The sequence below is a fragment of the Anopheles coustani genome, chromosome 3 (assembly GCF_943734705.1).
Source record: "Anopheles coustani chromosome 3, idAnoCousDA_361_x.2, whole genome shotgun sequence".
NCBI classification, from domain to species: domain Eukaryota; kingdom Metazoa; phylum Arthropoda; class Insecta; order Diptera; family Culicidae; genus Anopheles; species Anopheles coustani.
Window position 1 is genome coordinate 20,772,791 of NC_071288.1, and position 22,210 is coordinate 20,795,000.

Consider the following 22,210-nt stretch of genomic DNA (forward strand, 5'->3'; position numbering starts at 1 on the left):
GTGGTGTTCCGGTGGGTACGTGTGTGGGAAGGTGCAAATCAGAACAAATTTTGCTCAAAAACAGAGAAAACCACTCGTGTGGGACGAGAATCCTCCTCCCCGGATCCGCAATACAGCCAGAGTTGAGCGGCTTCGAAATGACACATTTTCATCAGCGTCGTCAGCGAGGAAATCGTACAAACACGTGTCAGGGATTGGTTGCGGGATTCCGGCACTCCCAACAGGTTCTTCACTGGCAGTGCTTATTGTGCTGCGATCGTTTGGTGTAGATGGTCCAGTTCAGTGTCAGGTGCTGGAGAACATCGTCCTAGAAGGAACGGGCGGTCTCCGGGCGCTTGACAAAGTGGATGCAATTAACATCGGATTTGTGACAGTTGACCATTGTTGCGTTGTGTGCCGTTGTGCTATATGCTATTTAATAGGGAAAAGCGGAAGCGATGAGAGGATTAAAAGTAAAGAGTTTTAATTGTGCGTTTGCTATGCATCGTGTGCTCCATTAGTTGAATGAAACACCACCAACGGGCGAAGAAAATAGCTCCCACGAGTGACTGGTGAACTTGTGTGGCCAATGACGGCGCGCTTGAAACGGTTTTCTTCTATGTGTTTTACTATAGTGAAATTCAACAATGTCTGTAGTGCATGCATTTTCTTAGTTTTGAACATTTTCTTCAAATGCACGAGAGCACGTGTTTAGTTTATTAATCGTTTTGCTACTTATTGTTATTCATGCTGAGAGAAGAAAAATACCATATTTAAGACTGTGTCGCTGTGTCTAGAGAAGAAATGACCAAAAGAAGATACACAAGACAATTGGCTCCATGCTGATACTCCATCTTAGAAACATATTGCCAAACCTTTCGCACTCCAACTACAATGTATTTTTTGGCTGAAGCAACACGAAACAATTAAACCAAACCCAAATAGGCGCAACCGGCACCTACAACACTGCAACCTACATTTTGAATATATGGCGATAGAGAGTAGTGTGTGCGTGCCTTTGGGTTCCTCCTATTGTTGCGTTGTTAGCCCCCCCCCGACCCCCATGCGAAACAGTGGCGAACGGAGGCGTCTGCTGCTGCAAAATATTGCAAATGTTGCTCGCCCTACCCCTCCTCTAACGCCCTTTCCAACCCGGCCATTCGGTATCAGTCCTTGAAAGTTCGCGAAAAATTGAATCAACGAAATCTCACTGCTTGCACTTTTCATCATCAACCGTTTTTGTTCCCATTCCGTTCCATTGTAGTGTAGCCGCAGAGAAAACTTACTCAATACTCGTTTTTCAAGTGTGATTCGTGACGAACGTCCTACTATCAGCTGAGGCTGAGATAAAAGCCGACGGTATCGGCAAGTGTTAACCCCCATTGGCTAAGAAGTTGGCAACATTGAAAACCGAGGGGGTTTGAAAAATGACTCACCAACGGGTGGAGGTCCGATTCGCGAGCCACCCGAAGCCACAGCGGCGCTGCATTGTTTATGTTGTTCGCGAAAAGTTTGAACCACTGGCCTGTGGAAGATAGTTTTTTGCAAGCAGCTCGACGTTTCGTGTGTTGGTCAGCAGCAGTTTGGCCACCACGTTAGTGTGTTGTTACGTATCGCATTTGATAAACTTCTCTGGCGTCATTGTTCGTCTGCATTCGTGGCACTTACGTGGGACTGCACACGGACTCTTCGACAGCAGTGAACCGGCACCGACGGTAGTGATTTAGCACCGGCACCACACTCTCACAAGCATCCATTTACCAGCGGCACCTCATCATGCGGCTTTACATTTGGTAATTTATACTACGTACGTTTTACTTAGGGTCAGACGTTTTGGCAGCTTTTATCGTGATCTTCAATTTGCTACCAATGGTATCTTTTGGGTATCCATTTTTTTTCGAACTCCATACATTATTCTCCTAAAGCTATGTTTAAAGTGAAAAGAACTTTATGTCATAATTCCATGTCAGCCAATTCTAATCAATTTGTAACAAAACATCCCTAATCGTCCATTTTGCGTTTGGCCCTCGGTAAAGCCAAACATACACAAGTTAATTCTTTTGGGTAGGTAAAAAGATCCCCCCGTATTTCCCCACAGAGCCGGAGGATTGAACGTGACCTTCAGGTCGAACCGCAATCGCTATGTGTTCTTGACAGAACTGACTTTTCCTCAATGGCATATTCGATTGATTTCACATCTTTCGACCTGAAACACACACCTCGCGCAAGTCTCGTTCCACTGGAGAAAGCTGACCCTGTCGTCCTTGGTCGCTTGTGGTGACCTGGATTCGGTGGTGACGCTGTAGGAACTTTTCCTATTTAGACAGGACGCAACGAGGCCAGGAAAAGGTCGTAAAGTTTTCCCAACCGTACGGAAAACTGTCCCTTAACGCGGTTTCGTAAGCTACGAGTTTCGCTGTTCCGCTGGTTTCGCCGCTCCTCCTCCTGTTCCGGGATCTGTGGTCTCGGGTAGGTCGTGATGGGTTTCTAATTTTACACGCATGCAAGTGAGCATAGGATGGTGTCTCGTGAGAATTGGTGTTGCAAAACCGGGTCAACATATTTTGACCCAAAAATTGATCCTCCCCGGTGAGGAAAACTATTAAAGAGGTTATTTGTTATATTCAATATTTCAATGCCTATCGGAAAATTGGTCTCGTCCCAAAGGACACCCTGTCCGACCGGTAGGCTAGCTCTAGAGTTGAGTGTGGCAAATCTCATCGGAGCGTTGTAACACAACCAGTGTTACTCGGGGAACTTTGGAGAATCAATTTTGGGAAAAACCTTCGACTCACACGTTCGTCATAAACTGTTTTTTGAGTTCTCCTTCGAGGACGTTGTGGCCGGAACAAGAAGACACGCGCACAGGGGGTGAGTGAGGTCGACCCCAATCGATTGAGCTCAATTTGCTGGCATGGGTCCTTTTTCTTTTGGTTTCCGTTTCACGCCATTCGTCTGGCTAATGGCGTTGTTGGGCCCCTGCTCTGCGCGCTTCTACTCCCCCCCCGTTGTGGTGGCTTTTTGATTAAATCTTTTGGGAAAATGTTTATCGCAAAGAAGGAGGACCTGCCCGCTGGATTCCATCAAAATATAGGCGTGAGCACGGCAGGGTGTCCCTTCGCTGGTTCAGGAGGAAACAAATATGGGACCGCCAGGCCTCAATATATGCACGGAAACCAGAGGAAACAGCGCACGCACGCACGCAAGCTCACTGTTTCGCCGAACTGATGCTCACAACGGGTTGTGGATGTAGGGGGGGAGTTGGATACCATTTCGGTCCCGCAGACGATGTCCCGGAGTGCAGGTGACCTTCCTGTTTCATTCTTCTATCCTCTCTTATCGGGCATCGCTATGCGGCGGTATATTATGATCGGTTCGATAGCGACTAGTTATCATCTGCTCTTTTTTTACGGTCTTTATTTGACTCCTACACGCGCCAGTCACGAACGTCATCTCCCAGCGCAAACATCCTTGTACCCTTCTGTTTTCCTCGATCGTCCCGGCGAACCAATCAAACCTCTGGCCGATGTGGTCGTGCACTATACCGCCTTGACCGGCCTCCGTCTCCTGCCGGTTGATTTAAGGACACGCCGCCCGCGTGCCTTTGTAGTTTATCGCGTGACAGTAATTAACTCCAGGGCATCGACCAGCCACAAGGATTGACGAAAGTAGCTTAAAGAAATACTATTAAGCAACGCTCGTAATCGGTACGAATGAAATCAGAACGATGTCGATGTTTGTCGTAGACAAACGGTATTTTCTATAGTACTTTCCTAATGACGTTTTTGCTTCATGAGCAAAAGTGAAAGTGCAGCAACGATTTCGAGAAGTTATTTAATTACCAATGCTTTTACTACGTCTAGCTTTCCATTGCACTCCGCGACATATTCGTTCCTAAGAATATTGAGAACATATTTGCATGCTTTTATAGAGTAATATTGGGAAGATATTTGCATGCTTTTATAGAAAGTTTGAGTCCTATTTGCAAAATTAGCGAATTCAAATGATAGTTGATTAGCTGAGGTAATTCATAACAAACAGTTTCACGATGCTTTTAGAAGTCAAATACACACCTATTTATAACTCGTAGGTTCAAACGTAAATTTATTCTAATGAGCACACTATTGACACTACTTAGAAAGAAAGAGAATATTCAAGCACCGTTCACCCCTTTGGAATGCTTTTGCGCCTTCACATAATATAGTACTGTTTGTAAAAAACGATTAAATTGGCTTTCGAACATTTGATCAAATAAATACCACTTGTCCGGTGTTATACTCCAGTTAAGGTACCAGAAAAGGGTTCAATACACATTTTTTTAGAATAGTTTCTATTTCCAGAACTTATCCAATACTAAGACTACAATGCTAATGTAATGTTTCTTGTTCTGTTTCTTTCATTTCTTCCCTCTCCAGCGGAGTTCCCGGTGCCGGAGCATCGAACACAGCCGGTGGCGGTGGCGGAGGAGGAGGCGGTGGTGGCGGCGGCGGTGCTCGAGGCGGCAGCAGCATGTATTCGGCACGCCACTCGGTCAGCTCCTCCTCCGGAGTCCTGATGGTGGGCCCCAACTTCCGCGTCGGCAAGAAGATCGGCTGTGGCAACTTCGGCGAACTCAGGCTGGGTAAGTTGAGCTGTGAATCGTCTCTTATCCACGGTTTGCTTGACGCACTTTATTCAGTTAGGGAACACCGTCAGTGAGTGCAAATTGAATTTCGTGATTATCTTTATTGTTTCGTCATTTCTGTAATAACTCCACAGGTATTAGGAAAAATAGTACAATAGGAACTCATTCTAATAAACGATCATTTGGCATAACAAAATCCTTGAACTGATCTGCGCCGTAACCGTACCGATCTCCAGGGCCAGCTGGATCCCACAGTCTGCCACATCTGTCTGGAGTCTTTGTATGGAAGCGTACAACTGTGCCGCATCGATGGTTAGGCTCACGGGTAGGAACAGAAGTGCCTGTGGGAAGGAGCCCACAGCCTTCACGTAACAATGGCGGCGCAATGTACTCATTTCCTCGATCGTACCGTTCGGAGGATAAATGTAGGCACCATTGCAGGCTGTCAGGTTGGCGAGGAACTGGATCGCACCGTGGTCGGCCGCAACAATATCTTCACCGATGTTACCAACCAGTCCCGCCAACTCCTGCCACTTGGCATTGACACACTCATTCGCACGCCCCACGACGGTCCGGGCTACACGTGTAGGGTTAAGGTTATTCCCGACACACCGTTGGACCCGTGAGGTTGATGCGGTAAAATTACGAATTAGTTGCTCAAACCCCTGCGCTCCCTGGTCGGCGAAGTTGTACAAACCGGCGTTCACTACCGATCGGCCATACTCGAGCGATTGGTTGAGCCGGGCGAATCCACTCTCCACGAAGAGTTGCCCGAACGTACCATTGTAACCAACGGCCAGATTCTGAACGATGTTGTCCAGAGTGTCGAGCGAGAGGGTTTCGAATTGAGTCACCAGCGTCCGGAACGCGTCGGTGTAGTTTTCCGGAATGGTTGGAACGAAGGCGGTATAGAAGTTGGGTGCTTGCGGAGATGACGATGCAGGAGAAGTCGAACTAACAACGTTCAGTGTCACATTGGATAGTTGATCCGGTAGCTGGAACACTTGATCGCCTATGGCTATGTATGATCCATTCAACGAACTCGGGAGGGAAGCGATGGACTCAATGTCCCATATATCGCGACGACGACGTCGTCGACGTTTAACGTTCACAGTTACGCCGTCTACCCGAGTGCCATAGTCGTCGAGCGCGGTGTCGGTATTAATTCGGTTCCCCAGCGATACAGCCACGTTGGAGTCCTGCTGCACCGGTTGAACGTTAGAAGAGGCCGCTGCAGAATTGTAATTCGTAGATGGTTGTTGCACCGTACGTGGAGGAAACCAGAAGAACGGATGACCCTCATGTTGTGGAACGATTGACTACGATAAGAGGAATATATACGTTCTTCTTTAGGTACTTGTCGACCCAGCGATCTAGAAGTGGACAAGTTTTTCTCACCAAAAATAAGAGTAAACCAAGACCAAGCCTCCCAAACTCGTTCATCTTGACGGGAAGATCCTTGTGAAAACTAACTTGCCTTATGCCTTGCGCTATCGTATTTATACTAAACCTGATGTTGTGTTTCTAGCAACGGAACAGATGTGTAAATGTTGACATTCATACTATTCGGCCGTTTTCTTCATGATCGTTTATTTGCTGATATGATAATTCTCCATCAACAACACTCCACCTGTTTATTGCTGCTAGTGTTTGTGCATATGTTTGGAAACATTTAATTTTCAATTTGTAACAACAATACCGTTCACATTCTGACTATCGGCCGAAGATGCAGCTTCCGTGTCCTCACCTTGACAGTTGGAGATTACTTTGGAGATCTCATTCAAGCTTTCCGTGGCCTGGCTCACCAAATCCGATGCGCACTGCAGAATATCGGCTTTGGCTGTACCGAAAAGGGCGCGTGCGTTCGCCGACAGCTGCTCGGTGGTGTGCGAGATTAGTAGCGTTTTAAGATGAACTTGATGTAGAATCTTGCAATGAATGAAAATGAGAGTTGTTTGAATGATGTTTGTGATTGGCTAAATGTGGATGCAAATACCTGCGAAATACATGCCAACTCATATTCATCACCTGTCCACGAGGAGCCTTCGTTTGAGTGGTCCCAGGTAGAATCATTACCGGTACATTTGATAATGTCCGCCCTCAGCTGTTCCTCGGACCATTCGACCAAATGTTGGCTAACGTTACGGTTTGCCTCTAAATGTGCTTGCCTCACAACGTCCAAACGTTCGTTAATGCAATTGTCTCCACCGTCGAAAACGGCACGGGCCAGAGTATCGACAGAAGGAGTTGCTCCGGCGCACCTTAGCACCGCCACGTCGAGTGTCAGCAGGTTCCGGTTCAGCTCGATACCGAAAGCTATCCGAATTCTGTCGAGCATTGCGGTCACTTCGTCGGCGTAGGTTTCCAGCGCCAGTAGCTGCTCATTCATCACCCCCAGCCTGTCCCAGCGACTCTCGTTGGCCGCGCGAAAGTAATCACTCACGATCGTTTCGATCCATCCGTCCGGGGAGGGGTACCCGGTCGGTTTGAGTTGCGCCCTAGGGGTATCGATGTCTGAATCTTCCCTGTCGCCATCCTGGAGGTACCGGGCGTATTTCTGCTGCTGGAGAAGCAGTCCACTACGGGCATAGTTGACCTCCACGTTGGAGATATTGGTGCCGCCGTCAATTCCGATGGTGTCGCTGTTTTCTCGATTCCCAAGCGCTATCTGGAGCCCGGTGGAGGACTGATTACCGGTCGACGAATTGGTTTCGGTAGCTGATGATGTTACGCTGTTGCCACTGGTCGTCTGCTCGGTAGTGGTCGGCCAAAGGAACCACCAGCCGAACCCGAATGCGGGTCCGGGATACTGGAAAATGTCAATCAAGTTTAATGCCCACGAATCGCGCTCGAGAGCTCTCTACTCTACTAACGTGAAGCAGCAGCAATGATGCGATCAAAATCGGCCACGTAATAGATGCCATCGTTAGATGCCGCCTGGTCGTCTTGGAATGGTTTATCGCCACACACACGACTTCGTTCACTCTGGCTGCAAGTGATGCATTACTCGACATGCCCGATCGCTTAAATAGCGTTAGGATATCACCTGACAGCTGTCCGAGGAAAGTGAAGCATACATTAGCTGGAGTCCTTCGGCAAAAACATGCCGATTATGTTTGTCTGCATCCATATACCGTACACTCCCAACCGTCGAGGGAACATTCGCTTTGTGCTTACACAACTGTGCCCAACGTGTCTCGAGTTCACCACAAGGGGCCGGAGGATGTAGAGGTTCTTATCGCGCGTGTCTCCATTTTTCCACACGGTCGGAAGCGGGTTTTGTCTCATTGCATGCACACACTACCCATTCGTTCGAAACGAAACGGATGCGGTCCGCTTACCGGTGGGCGAAAAGTTTAAGGTCAACCTTTCTACACCTTCCACACCGCATCGAGAACCATTTCGTGGCCCCACACATCATCATGATGGACATTCCTGTGCGCATAGACAACCCCGCCGCCACCACCGGAGTTCGAGCGAGCGCATCCACCGGGGGGAATCGATTCCACAGGGGGTCGCTTATGTATTCCACTGGACCACGAGGCGGGGAAGAGGCAGGCAGCCGTGCGTTGCAAAATGCACCTTCGGACCAACATCACCACCGGACACAGACGGCAGACGGCAAATGGGGCAGAATACATAACGAGGTCTGTGCCTGTGCCTCTGGCTGGCGGGTGATGTATGCAAAATACGTTTACTGCGCGCTGCTGCTCTTGACATGCTTTGCCCGTTTTAAGCCGCCATTGTCGCCGGGGCTTTGCTGGTCAACTCATTGGTGTTGTCTCGCTTACGGTTGTGCAGCCGACGGATGGACAGAATTAATGTGTGTGCATCTGCCGCAAAAGCCATCGGGGTGCATTTTTCTTTCGGAACGGAAGGCATTGTCTTGTGCTTAGAAGGAAATGAAAACTTACACTTTTTATTTATTTATTAGACCGCATGAGCAAAGCTTAAGAGGAATTTCGTTTCCTCGAGGGATGGAGTTGAGTGGAACCGAAAGGCGTGCGATAATTTGTACCTAACCCAAATACCTTGAATATATTTTTTATTGATTCGCTTTACGTGCACGTTCCGCGCATAGCCCCTTCACAAAAATTCTATTACTCATTGAATCATTGGAGCAAATAACTTAAGCTTTGGTTGATAATCAAATCAAGCAACCCCTTTTCAAGCCTTTCGCACCACCTCTGCTTCACCCAAGGCCCGCTGAAATCGAAAAGGCGCGGGTTGATATTGTTTGTGTATTTGCCTACCTAGAAGGGTGTGTTCAAACTCAAAACACCGAAGAGTCCATCGTGCTCTGCGTGGAGGAGGACCACCACAATCGACTATTGCTTTTCTGTTGGCGGTTTCCTGTTGTGTTCAAGCAATCATGTTTTTTATTGCATCATGGATCGATGGGAAGGGGCGGGAAAAATGGGAGCAATGGCGGCCAGTCACGCTTGCGAGCGAGCTGGTGTAGGCAACTTTTTGGGGATTTTTGATAAGGATCACGAACGAACGAACGAACGAACGAACCTTCCGTTCAATATCCCTGGTCAAAATTCTGGGATTCGGGTGTTCTTGTTTCCTTGCTTGCCCTAATCTGCCGGTGCTGACCAAACGCTAACGTGATAAGGGTCCATAACAGCGCTACCGCCGCCCCTGAATGTTGTGGTTGGTTGTAGCTTTGAACAGTAGCTTCTGGCAGCAAACCAAATTACTTTCGAATATTTTTTCAGTCGTAAATTATGTGATTTTGAGAATATAAATTTCCCATTTCCTGTCGAGAGCAAGTATTTGATAATTTATCCAAAATAACTATCAAACATAAACGATAAACATCCTCATCAGGCGCTTTAGATTATTGTATGGTCAACATCAAGAGGTAAACAAACAGAAGTTTTGCTACTGTTTTTCCCTGAAGTTTGTTCCCAATTACTTCAATGAAGCTGAGTCGCTGTGCGTAAGAAGAAAATAAATAAAGTGCACTTAAATAACATGTAAAATGGACATAACCTAGGATGGGGATAGGTATTGGACGCAAGTTTCGATGCAGTAGTCCTAGTACGATCAGCTCCGACGACATTTTCAGTGGTACGAACGTGCTCGTACCAACTTTTCCCCATCGTTCACCTCATCTTTTTCCTCCAACAAACCAAGCTCAAGTAATACTGAAGCGTGTGTTTAGAAACGATTGTAACATCAAGAATACGAATTGCAAAGTTTCTAGCATACCTTTGCTAGAACCCTTTCGCCTTGTGTCTTTATGTTTACTTTCTCCAGATATAGGGCATGCGTTGCGTTTGGCAAGAGAAGGAAGCCGGTAATGTCAGACATCATCTCCAAAACGAGAGGAAGTTTGGTCGCTACTATCGACCATGCCATGTGTGTGTGTGTGTTGGGGGTGGTGGCGCTGTTTTTCTGGTCATGGTAAAGTGCCCGCTGTGGAACCATTAAAAGCCGGATGGTGCTCTCGCCCTCAGTTGGACGAGCTCTACTTCCCGCGTATGTTGTGTTGTAACGGATGGGTGGAAAAGTGGACGTGGTCGTGGTATGTTGTTTCCACTTCCAGGGGAAGGAAATACAACCTCACCGGAGAGAACCTCCTGAGGGCAGCGCAAGGTCAACGGTGTTGAAAGAAGTCGTCTCTGCTTTTAGAGAGGTCAGACCGCGCCGGATAAGGTGAAGAAAACCATCACACTTACACGCACACACATATGGGCACACAAGCGCGGGTGGTCATTCGTGTAATCTTCCTGGAAAATAATAAATTTTACTTCGAAAAAATATATGTGCGCCTAGAGAAAAACCACCTCGTAATCGAATGGCATTTCCCAATGGCTTTAATTTAGTGTGCGCATATTTCTTCGTTCGGTTCCGTTTGCCAGAATGTAATGTAACCGGCATTTTATAGGCCACCGGCTCGCTCTCCCTGTAGCGCCCGGCAGCCCTCGGGCAATGGAGCTGGAGTTTGGTGGAAATTTCTCATTAAAATAAAAGCATTTCGTCCTTCCGGTTAAAACGGATTTACCCCCACCGCGCACCGTCCTCGGCTCAACCTGGTGGAGTCCTGCTGAAACAAACATTTGAGCGTTCAAGGTAAGGAGGTGGGCTGTCGATTTGCATTTATAATCGCATGCAAATGGTTACCATCGTAAGAATTTATGGGCAGTTGTTTTCCGCTCCGTCGGAGGCCCCACCAGTCCAACATGTGTCGTGTGCGTGCGCGGTAAAACGGTGTTGCCACCATTTGTAGGAATACTTTTACAAGGAAACATTCAGACACCGGTGGTGTGCGCCCCTCCGATATCTTCCGTTAATGGTCAAATAGTCCGAAAAAGGATGTCTGGTTAAGCAGCCTCTCACCCGCGTGCTGCGAAGGGGTTTCCGTTACGTTTGCTCTAATTATTTCCTGCCTTCCTACGGTTAACTGCCCGGGAAGTGCTGGGTAAGCCGCATTTGGCGTACTCCAAATGGGAGAGAAAAGAGAGTCGCCGTGTTTTCATCACCCCCGAAGGTGATTCTGAAGGTCGATACAAGTTGCTGGTTTCGGCAATGGTAACCTACTTTGCATTGGCTTTGCAGCAAGCACCATCTTGTGGAAACTGTTGCTCGGTCGTTGCGGGCGATTTATTTTGGCATGGAAAATCGTATGTATTACAGCTTTGCCATGTTCTACACACAGCCATAACCATTAGCAAGTGGTGTAGCCACGATATAGGGTCAACCCCGGTACATGTGCAGAACCTGAAATATTTGGTGCGCGGGTCCGGTCCTTTATCGTAACGTTTTTGGTGAAGTTTCTATTTCGAATAATTTCGCAATCGGCCACTATGTTCGCCATTACCTAGAGGGCAAAGATGCAGAAAGAGAATGGTTGAAAAAGTCTGCCGAGCCAGTTAGAGAGGGAATAGCTAAACCATGAGATATTTTTGTGACGAAATCCCATAGAATCATCCAACATACGCTGCGTTGCTGTAGGAAACCCTTCGGCAGATGTAAGTGGAATTGGAATGAAATCCACGAGGAGCATCGTCGTTAGGTTCAACTAGTCCGATGGTAGTCCTATCATACATCATTGTGCACACCATCCGGATGGGATGAAGCCCGCCAAGCGATGGGTGGTATGCTTTGTGCTACATAACCTAATTTTGCTTTACACTACACCATCAGGGCCAAAGCTCGTCGTTTGGAACGATACGTGGCATTGTTTGTTGGTGGTGGTGGTAATGGTAAAGCGTTGATCATGGAAAGATGCATATGTGTACTGTAGTGCAAAAGAACCGGATGTGAAAGCATCGTTGTCCGGTCAGGTATTCTCAGTGTCCAGTGCACATACGGCCACAAGCTAAGAGGTCGCTGTCGCTAAGCGGAACGACAATATGTAGATGCGTACATAATGTGCAATTCTCTGCGGTAAATAGTAGCTGTATGTGCCATACCTTTTGCATACTTATATGGCTGAATATAGGTTGGTTCGTACACCGAAGAAAGCGATAAAATCCTGATATTTGTTGTTCGTACCAAATAAATTGGTTTGAATCTCTTGTTATAATTGTATTTAGTTGTCACATGTTTCAAGGATATATCGTTACAATTACTGAAATAGGCATGAGTTATATGCGTACAGCGCAGTAATAAAAACGCCATTGAATAATACGGTGACTCATGTTGGTGACTGGTTGGGATGGAAGACGCATAACGATGCCATTTTTACAACCAGCACTGACATATTGAGTCATTCTGCAGAAGTGGAATTGAATTTCAAAACAAAAGCTCGAGTGATGATCGACTTTGGAGCCTTCCTTAGAGGAAACTCAATTCAATCGATGCTAAGTATGCGAAAGTATGCCTAATATTCAATTTTCTGATAAACCAAACACTTCATTGGTATGATTATTTCATCTTCCATGTGCTGATAATGTTATTCGAAATGAAGAATGATGGGTGCATTTGTGTGTCTGTTACGTGATGGATGATTGCAACTAAACGAGATAAAATGATGCTAAAATTGGCAAGCCAATTTTTTTCTCTATTGGGAGAAGCATACCATTTTTTCCTTCCTACTAGCAAACTGCTGATAAATAGCGCAAGTTCTAGAGAGGGCATAAGTTCATGCCACTTTGAAGGGAAATTTGGTGAAGTTAAAATGCAATAGATAAACATGTACATCCTCTCGCAAGCAATTCAAAATGTTTTAATCAAACTTTCTTTTTATCTTCTCTTTTCTGTCCACAGGGAAAAACCTATATAATAATGAACACGTAGCAATAAAGATGGAGCCAATGAAATCAAAAGCACCACAATTACACTTAGAGTATAGGTTTTACAAATTACTAGGGGCACACGGTAAGTACTTGGACAACTTTGTTCGATTTAATTAGTTTTTATTGCAACATTTACAACACAAATTTTCTTTTATCAGACTACACTTAGTTTGTTCCGGTTTCCATCAGTACTTTTAATTTTTTTTCTTCGCACAAAATGCTTTTCTTTTTGTTAAATCTACAAAAGCATCATGCTTTCCCCTGTTTATGTTCGTTTTGTTGCTCTGTCTTAAAAACTTTGCAGTTTTCATTTTGTCCCTTTTGAGATTGACCTTTTGCTTCTACGAAAAAAAAAATATTATCAACTTAATACAGCTTTTATAAAATTCTTTCGTTTTCCTTCCGTAAACTTGAATAGAGTACATTTGGTCAATTTTTGCAAAGTTGCAAGCTATTAGTTGAAAGTTTCAGTTAGTAACAATTATTTCCTTTTTTCCAACAACAAAAAAATTACTTCTTTTTTTTCCCCAACCTTGATTTTTTTTGTAACGTTGTTAATTAAGTTTTTGCTGCTTTTAACTGTCGTTTACTGTGTCCAACTTTGTGTTAAGTTTTTTGTTCTCGTTTTGTTATCTAGTGATTAAGTGAACGGAAGTGTTAAGATGCTTTCCCACTCTCTTCCGGAAGGACAAACCGTAATGTGACCGGAAGGACAAACGCTTGAAATAGAGCATATTAGTTTGAAGAGATTCACATTTTTGCAAACGGTTGCTGTCAAACGGTTTGATCTTCCGCGAGAGAGTATTACAGTTTTTATTTAGATAGTAAAATAATCACAATCGATGAAATTATGACACGGGCTTAGCAGGCAGAAAGAGGATGAGGATACGGAGAAGGACAGCAAACGCTGTTGTGTTTTTGGATGTGTGTCTATTGTTCACCTTTGGTTCATGTTAGTTTTAATTTGTTTCCTGCTCAAGTATTACTTCTCTTACGAGCGAACAAAAATCGTCGTATCATTGTCTGTGGCGTTTCCTTGTATCCTGTCCTTGTACAAGTTCTTTTTATTTTTCAAGCCATCCCTTTTCAAATTCTCCTACTTCAAGTGTTGATAACATATGGAAGCTTGATGCCCTAAGCAAGTGTTCATTCATGATAATTGAATGCATTCGTTGTGAGTTGTTATTCAATGCATAATGTAATGAAGTAACGATTTAATAACTTTAACATTATACAAGAATCTATTAAAACGCCACGTGAGATAACTTTTAGCTTCCCTTCGTATAGAATTAAATTTATAAAAATCCCTTTCGCTAATCTCAACATACGACTCTCGACATACATGGCATACTTCTTTCCTATCGCAGCTACAAAACGCTATTTCCTATCAACAACATTTTGCATCTTTCTCTTCCTCTCCTCCTCTTGGTAATGCTGGTCTGTTTTTCTGTTCGTACATGTGACGTTTGACTTACGTCCCCGGCTCTCCTGCCTCGAGAGTGTTGCTGTGTTTTTCTGTGTGCATATGGAATTTATATTGAAGCTGTACACACCTTTGCTGTACGCTTTTGCGAGGACATAGTTTTGCTTCCACTTTTTCCAGAGAATAGCGATGCTTGGTTACTGATAATTGTAGTTAAACTTTTCAATGTTCTCCTTTCGTCTATAGTTATTATTCTACATTTTCCGAAACTTTCATTCACCTTTCGTGTTTTTTCTTCTCCTTACATCATCTTGCGTGCGTTCTGTGCCTCCCCTCATCCACCACCATCCGTTAACGCACACATGAACACACATACGAATACAGATACACAGTCCCCACCGGAAGGGATACCGCGGGTGTATCACCTCGGTACGTGCGGCGGCCGGTACAACGCAATGGTACTGGAACTGTTGGGACCATCGTTAGAAGATCTTTTTACGTTATGTGGAAGGAAGTTTTCCTTGAAGACTGTACTGATGATTGCTAAGCAGCTAGTAAGTTCGACGCACCTTCGCTATGGAGGACTTTCGGTCTCGATAGCGGATTTCAGTTCGTTTCGAAGCGCTCCTTTTTCATCGTCTCTGCCGTACCGTGTTTATCCATTTTTTATTTTTCTCTCATTCTCTCTCCCTCTTTCTCGCTCTCTTTCTCTCTCTCTCTCGCTGAACATCATGCTCTCATATATGGTTGCGAGACATAATTTGCCGGATGAAATCCCGAATGAAATTTAAAACATTCTCAAAATGTATCCATTACGCATTTACGTCACCGCACTTTCATTTTGGTTACCAAAGTCATACAATATTCTTAAAAACGACTTGCATATTTGGCAAGATTTAACTGCTCTTTATTTCTTTAACTTACGCCGCATCAACAAGATCATTAATGTCTTTGGCAGTGCATCTTTGAAGTATGCGAACTCGAACCGAGTATGCCAGAACTTAGTTTTAATTTCTTGCGTGAAGTTCTCGCTCAATCAAGAAAGTTGTTGAAAAAGTTACACACAGTTGGCAGTTGATTGTAGTTGACCCTGGTCAGTAATCCAATATGATCGAATGTTGTTATCTTTTTGTACATAGTATCATATTATTTTTAACTATGGTTTGGGTATAATTTATGAATTAACAAAACGTTGTGGGTTTACCTACCTGATAAAAAAACGACGTTCAATGTCAGTATGTTTTGCTTCATTTATTTTGCATCCAATGTGGTGACTTTACGCGTGCGTTTGTGTGCCTGTTGCTTTTTGTTTTTGTTTAAAGTTTAAAAGTATGAACACAGGAACTTGATACGTTCTTGGGTTTTGGTAGATGTTTTCGTTTCGATTTTTTATAAACCTCTACTTGCTTCACAAGGAAACTGGACTCCGTTAATGTTTAGATTCTTAAAGTAGCTCCTGTGTGTTACGCTACGCTTCAATTGTGTTACGCGCGTTTCGATGCTTGCCGTTTTGTCGTTAAATATATTCATAGTACTTTCATAATTATTTTCCACTCCACGTATCCTGTACGTGCGAGCTGGCCTAAAAGTGAAACTAATCACGTAATGTACTCTCTAAATCAAGGTGCAGATTTTCTAGCTATATGCTTGAGAAGCCTTTAAATTTATAACATGCGATCGTTGCCTGTGTCTCTACCAAGTCGTGTACTGGTGGGGCACACTCGCTGTTCGCATTTTTGAGCATTTCACATAAAACGGTAGGCGCTACGTGAAGTTCATGATTTGTGGACGGTAATAGAACAGTAAGATCGTTAACTAGCCTGTCAATGAAACAATGAGCAAATTGACTGAACTTAATGAGAAAGCGAAGTAGTAGTAAATAAAACTCTCATCTCATATATCATGGAATGTCATCTTCTACTCTATTCTTCTGTATGCTTGTCCTATTTTAAATAGTCAATTGCAAATTTTGCAACAACATGCTATCTGAGATTCATCCAATAACTGTTTAGGCCAATCATTATTTAAAAAGAAAATGCTATAATCATCAATTCACTAAGGAAAAAAAAACAAGTGACGTTAGAATATTTCTGACAACATCTAATGGTGTTAATCAGTGTGGCATGTACTTTCGCTAACAAGGCTACTGATTAAATCCTTCTCAATCGATAGCTTCATAGCATCGTGGCGGCATCGTGTTGATAGGTGATGGACGAGATATTTTTTTCATGTTCATTTCCTATTTGAGTTTGATACGAACCAAAGATTTTCGTTCCATTTCATTTGCTGTTAAACGTTGGAAACGAGAGATACCTTTCTGTTATGTACACTGAGCGGAATCCGTTCCTTCCCATAACGAAAAAGGCATTAAAAAATGTTCCACTTGCCAGCACTTGCACGTAGGCTGTATTGTGTCTGTAACTATGGAAAATAAAACGAAATAAGTTTTATTTTAAAATCAACCTTCGGACATTTAGAAAACGTTGGTTCCTTCATGCTATCCAATTGCGTTAGCGTTCTGCTTTAGCACTTCATTCAAAGCTACAATGTATTCCTAAAAAATAAAACAAACATACAAGCTCTGAGCAGTTAGTTAATGGTGGCCCTATACATAGTTATTTTATTTCACGACATATTATTTTTCCCGTTGCTAATGTATCCTTTCTATCGCTCCTTCCTAATGGTTTTCTGCGTGTATAGCTATTGTGCTACCAAATGCAATATGAGGAAGAAACCAAGGTTGCTGAATGTACTACGTTTGGGTCTTCTACGTATATCGTTCATCCTTTTTTCTGCCTGCAGCCCGGCGGTATTATATAGAAACTTACTTGACCATATGTTAATCTCACAACTAATGATGACTTTCTTTTTATATACGTAGACTCTAGCAACATTTCTCTAATGTTTTTTATTCTCTCCTTCTGTTCGTTATGTTTTGTTATACTTTTAAATTTTGTTTTATTTTAATCTTTTCCCCCCACTTGTGGAATTCCTCCGTGTGTATTATCCGTTTTCGACATCATCTAAAGCAAATGTCAAATTTTGTATCGTGTACGTACACCCGTTTTGCGTATATGCTGCACGACGACTTGGTTTACCAATTGGTGCTATTATTTGCCACGGAAAATTTCTGCAATCACATTAATGCTCACGTAAACCAACAAATACACCTCTCGTTAATGCTCTCTCTGCATGCATTTACGTTTCTTCCCAACGGTTCGTTTCTTGCGCCACAACAAACTCCTCTCCTCTGCGTTCAACGCGAATCCACCCCCCTAGCGGAAGGAATACCAGAGGTTTACTACTTCGGGCCCTGCGGCAAATACAATGCACTAGTTATGGAATTGCTCGGTCCGTCGCTTGAAGATCTGTTCGATTTGTGCGGCCGGCGGTTTTCGCTGAAGACAGTACTGATGATAGCAATACAATTAGTAAGTAAAAATACACCAGAGCGTTTCAGGGGCACATTAGAAGCCACCCCCCGGTCATTAAAGTTGTAATAGAGCACTGTAAGCAACCCCTTTTTGCATCTCAAGCGTAAGTTTTAAGTGTTCTAGGAATGTCGTTTCTTCTGGCATTCGATGAGATAAGCATTCGAATTTTTTTCATTTTGTTAGCATTTGTTTATTCTTATAATTCGGTTGGGTTTCTCGTTAGTTAATCTTCATTTTTCATTTCAACATTCGCTTTCCTTTATCATCATAAAATCACACTTTACCGGATCGATTAGCTCAAACTTTTTTATATGTAATCGGAAAAGTATGCATGCGCAGAAAAATAAACTAACCCATTTTCAAAACCACCACCACTTCTCTTACTACTACTTATACTATTACTACTTCGCTTCTCATTTTAATTCATGTGACATACATTTAACTGACAAACATTTGTTTGTTTAGTTCTTTGTTGTTGAATTATTGGAAGGTTAGACGGTTTGGCAAATGAGTATGTCCAACATTTCTAGAGTACCAACTACCATCATTAAAGATTATGTGTCTCGTCACACAAGCAGTGATCAAATTTGAGTTCCTGTGAGATTTCTTCGTGGAGAGGCTGCTTGCCACCGTCGAAACTGTGTTGCCAACCAACCACAAAACATCAGCCGCCGGAGGCCTGACGGGCAATTTTCCAATTTGAGTTCTATCTTATGTTGGCCATTGTTTTGTCGGCTCACGTGCGCATCCTGTTTGGCAGCAAGAGATTTTTGTTCGTCGCTTAATGCTCGAAAGAAGTAGCGCTGTATAAAAAACGCACCCTCACACACATGTACATTCACAAGTAAATTCTATCCGTCTCCAACGGTTGGCACGGTGAGGACTATATAAGACTTAGAAAGTATAGGATCAAATCGAAAATTAGAATATATGCTTCTTTCGTGTCACGCACGTTCTCTCTTTCGCCCACCCGGGGGGCGAAAAGAAGGATGGAGTAAAGTGTTCTATTAATCCAATTATTTGCTGGAATAAATTGCCACATGATGTGGCTTCACGTTTGTGTGCCCGTGTCCGTCGGTCTCTGCCTAGGACCGGCTGAGTTGCAGATGTGTTCCAAATAGATTTTCCAACTCGGAGTTCTCGGAGCATGCAGGCCGCGGTTCGTTTCGGTATGCTTTTTGGCATACGGATGGATACTACTTTGTTCTTGTGTGCTTTCATCTCTTGTTCTTCGGCGTGAGCGTGTGCTAGAGTAGGAGAGATTTAATTTAAAGTTTCCTGTTGATGGAGGTCGATTTTCCAAATCCACCATCAAGATCAAGCTATTTTGTTGAGCTAGTTCCCCGAAGCTTCGAGAGAAGAGCTTCATTTCCGCGCTACGTCGAGGGGTTTGCAAATTCACCGTTTTCGATTATGCTTTCCGTAGCTCGTAAAGCAGGTAGGTGTCTTTTTGTATTGTGATGTGAACATATCCGCGACAGGAAACTGAAATTTTCTCTTTGTTTTGCTACGTTCCAACACGTTCCGTATTAGAGGAAGGGTGGTTTTAAATGATGCACATAATGTCTGTTTTTTTTTTTAACAAATTTATTTTAGTATCCATGTCAGCAATGATTATTCATAGAGTTTTAATACATCAATCATATACATAATTGATGTAAATTTATTAATAGTTTAAAAGACGACGTGCAATGTTTCATGTGTGTTTTATGCGCCTTTATGCCGTAGAACGCCACACCTTCGGTCCAGCCTGTAAAGTAGCACGACGCAAACAATGTGGTACATTGTAACACTCACCTGATTTTAGGTAAATATGGCCTCCATAGCATCGGGTTTCCATGTAACGTCAGCGATAATATACGGAACACGCACAGAATGCAAAATGTTTGCCGGACGGCCAATGTACATCGACTTCCGCTCCAACAAAGACAGAGGAAGCCGTCCCTGAGGGACAACAACAACCAGTGCGCAGTGCAATCCATTTCGCATGGCCGGTTGGTGGAGCCCTATGAGACACTGCGAATTTCATTCCGAAGTTTTCCAGCATGAGTCTAGCGGCTGAAAACACGTCACCCACGTACGAGTTCTACCACCGTTTGATGCCCCCAACCCCGGAATGACGGAACTTCGAGCCAAACTTTGAAATGTGGCTGGAACTGTTCCTGCTTTGCATAGCATGATGGATTTAGTTTTGTACCACTGCATGCACATACGCCTTGGCAAAAATAGTACTGACCGGACCTGGAGACCACCACCCTTGCTGTGATGTCTTGAAAGTCATATAGCTGCTGTGACCTCTCGGGGGCAGTGAATGTAGTAACGGTGGTGTAGAACTCGTGACAAACTTGACTTCAACTCCGTTTCAATTATGGTACGGGTCGGGGGATTCGTGGATATGAAAAGTTTTAAACTTTGTAAATGTTGTTATATACTCTGGTGTAGGTACATACAAGAGTGTAGTAATTATTCTTCTCCTAAGGAGATAACCCCGATTTTGAAGCCTTATTGTAGCAAGAAGGGAAAACGATTATTGATTGGAATTGCAGCGTCAAATTAACACAAAATATTCATGGCCAATCTAACGTTCCGCCTGGCCCCTTTATTGCTGCTAGAGCTGAAAAGATGGTAGTGTGTTACTAACCTTCCGTTTGCCTCGCTAAGCTTCTACTTCCTCTATGTGCTATGTTTCGTTGCGTTTTCTGATACCTAGGCACCTACTGAAAGCGCTCCCAATGCTTTACTGTTATCCTTGCTGTGTTTATTTATTTAGGTTAAGTGGAAGACGTCACACCCGGCTGGCATGGCAATCATTTAGCAGATAGACTTGTCGGCGCTATGTGTGTTACTTTGCTTTTCCTTCCTGAGGGGGCAAGGACGCCCAGGGATAAAAAAAATGCCAAGTGACAATTATTTTTGACAAGAGGACGATTCTCCTATTGGCATATCCTCGGTCCTCGGTACCAGCGTTCCTTGTCGCTATCCTCCAATGTTTGCAAAGGTATTTATTTTTCAACACACTTCCATTGTTTGCGAATACTTTCGCGCTGGAGAAAAGTGTGTGCCGAGCGCTGGAAGAACTGTAATATACTAGGACTGCAAAGGTATAGCTTTGTTTGTGCAAGAAAAAACGAATATAGTACACAACACAAACCACCAAGCATGTATTGCATGTAATGGTTAAAAATATCCTTGACTTATTTTTATCACATAGTGACTGAATTCGCGACCCACGGCAAACTCTATCACGTTATGCCGTTAGGTCAAGTCCTGAAAGGTTCACGTTCTGCTGTATATGCCAAAGGAGATAATCCTGCACAAGGGGAAGAAGGGGTATATGGTTTCATTGTCAGTGTCATCGGGTTGATTTTTTTTTACGTTTGCCACAATCAGTATATTGTATAAGGATGAATTGTGTGGCAGTGAGGTTTAATAATTTTGATTCTTTTTTATTTTTTATTAACTTAACTGTGCGGTCGATTTCCCTAAAATAATTTACCCTCTTCAAAGGTATAAAGGTATGATTCTTGAAATAATACAAAAAAAAAGTTCTATGAAGTTCGTAGAGGCAAAAAGGGAAAAAAGAGATAAAAAAAGGATTCGTTTCTTAAGAATACAACATCTGCCCTCTTCTGTATATGCTGATCCCGAACTTCTGATGAATTTTGTAAAACGTTTTTGTAGTCAATCAACCTTTCCCGGCCTTCAAAAGTTGGGTAATTTTTCTTTTGTGCTGAAAAGGGGATGACAAAGGTTTCCTTTTTTTAGTACTTAGAAGATAGACCGATCATAACGTTTGTCTCACCTGAAAAGAAACATGATGTGGGAAAATGTGTTTTTAAACATTTTAGGCCCTTCTACGTAGCTACGCCCGCCGAGTAAAATTTCATAATTTTGGCATCAAAACTCAAAGTCACAATTCCTTCAATTGCAAAGTCAATGGCCGATTTATGAGGTAAACGCATATCTTGATGTAAAGAAAGTTGTCTAACTGTCTGCCATATGCAAGTATCGATAGGATAAACCAACATGAAATGTGGTTGTTGTTGTATTGGGCAGTGAACATGTCAAAATACCAACGCTAAAATTAATTACGCACGTTTTTCAGCAGTGGCACATCATGTTACGTAACGAACTACTTGAAAAGTGCGGCAGTAACCAAGGCCAGTCGATCCACCGGCTCGCGTCCATGGGTTGGATTTTCCTCGAGTAGATCAGGCCAGTTGAGAGATCTATCTGCGGTCAGCGGCGGCTGGGTCGTTATTATATTGTGTGCGTATCTGTGCTAAATTTAGAACAATTCGCTTAGACCCCATGCCCGACCGGGGACCGAGCCGGGAGGGGCATGCGCACGTGGGAAGACAGCTGTGTGAAGAGAGGAAATGCTTCTAAGTGGGCAATGGGCATCATCATCTCGCTACATCGAAGAAGACTATCGTGGTATGCTGTAGTTGATTTGTGCGGCTTCTCGGGATGCCAGCGGTTGAGCTGCGTTGGACAAAAT

General features: G+C 43.7%; 1 protein-coding gene across 7 annotated transcripts in view; it reads left to right on the plus strand.

The window, feature by feature from the left end:
* LOC131258715 (casein kinase I) overlaps positions 1-22,210 on the plus strand; it is a 54,988-nt gene that overhangs the window by 18,083 nt on the left and 14,695 nt on the right. For 4 of the 7 annotated variants that reach the window (XM_058260086.1, XM_058260091.1, XM_058260088.1 and 1 more), the window contains exons 2-4: positions 4,395-4,600; positions 12,824-12,934; positions 14,660-14,829. In XM_058260086.1, the coding sequence (XP_058116069.1) occupies positions 4,395-4,600; positions 12,824-12,934; positions 14,660-14,829 (487 nt within the window). Of the gene's footprint in view, positions 1-4,394; positions 4,601-12,823; positions 12,935-14,659; positions 14,830-17,554; positions 17,707-22,210 lie in introns of all 7 variants that reach the window. The other 3 variants (XM_058260092.1, XM_058260090.1, XM_058260089.1) reach the window with 1 other exon arrangement.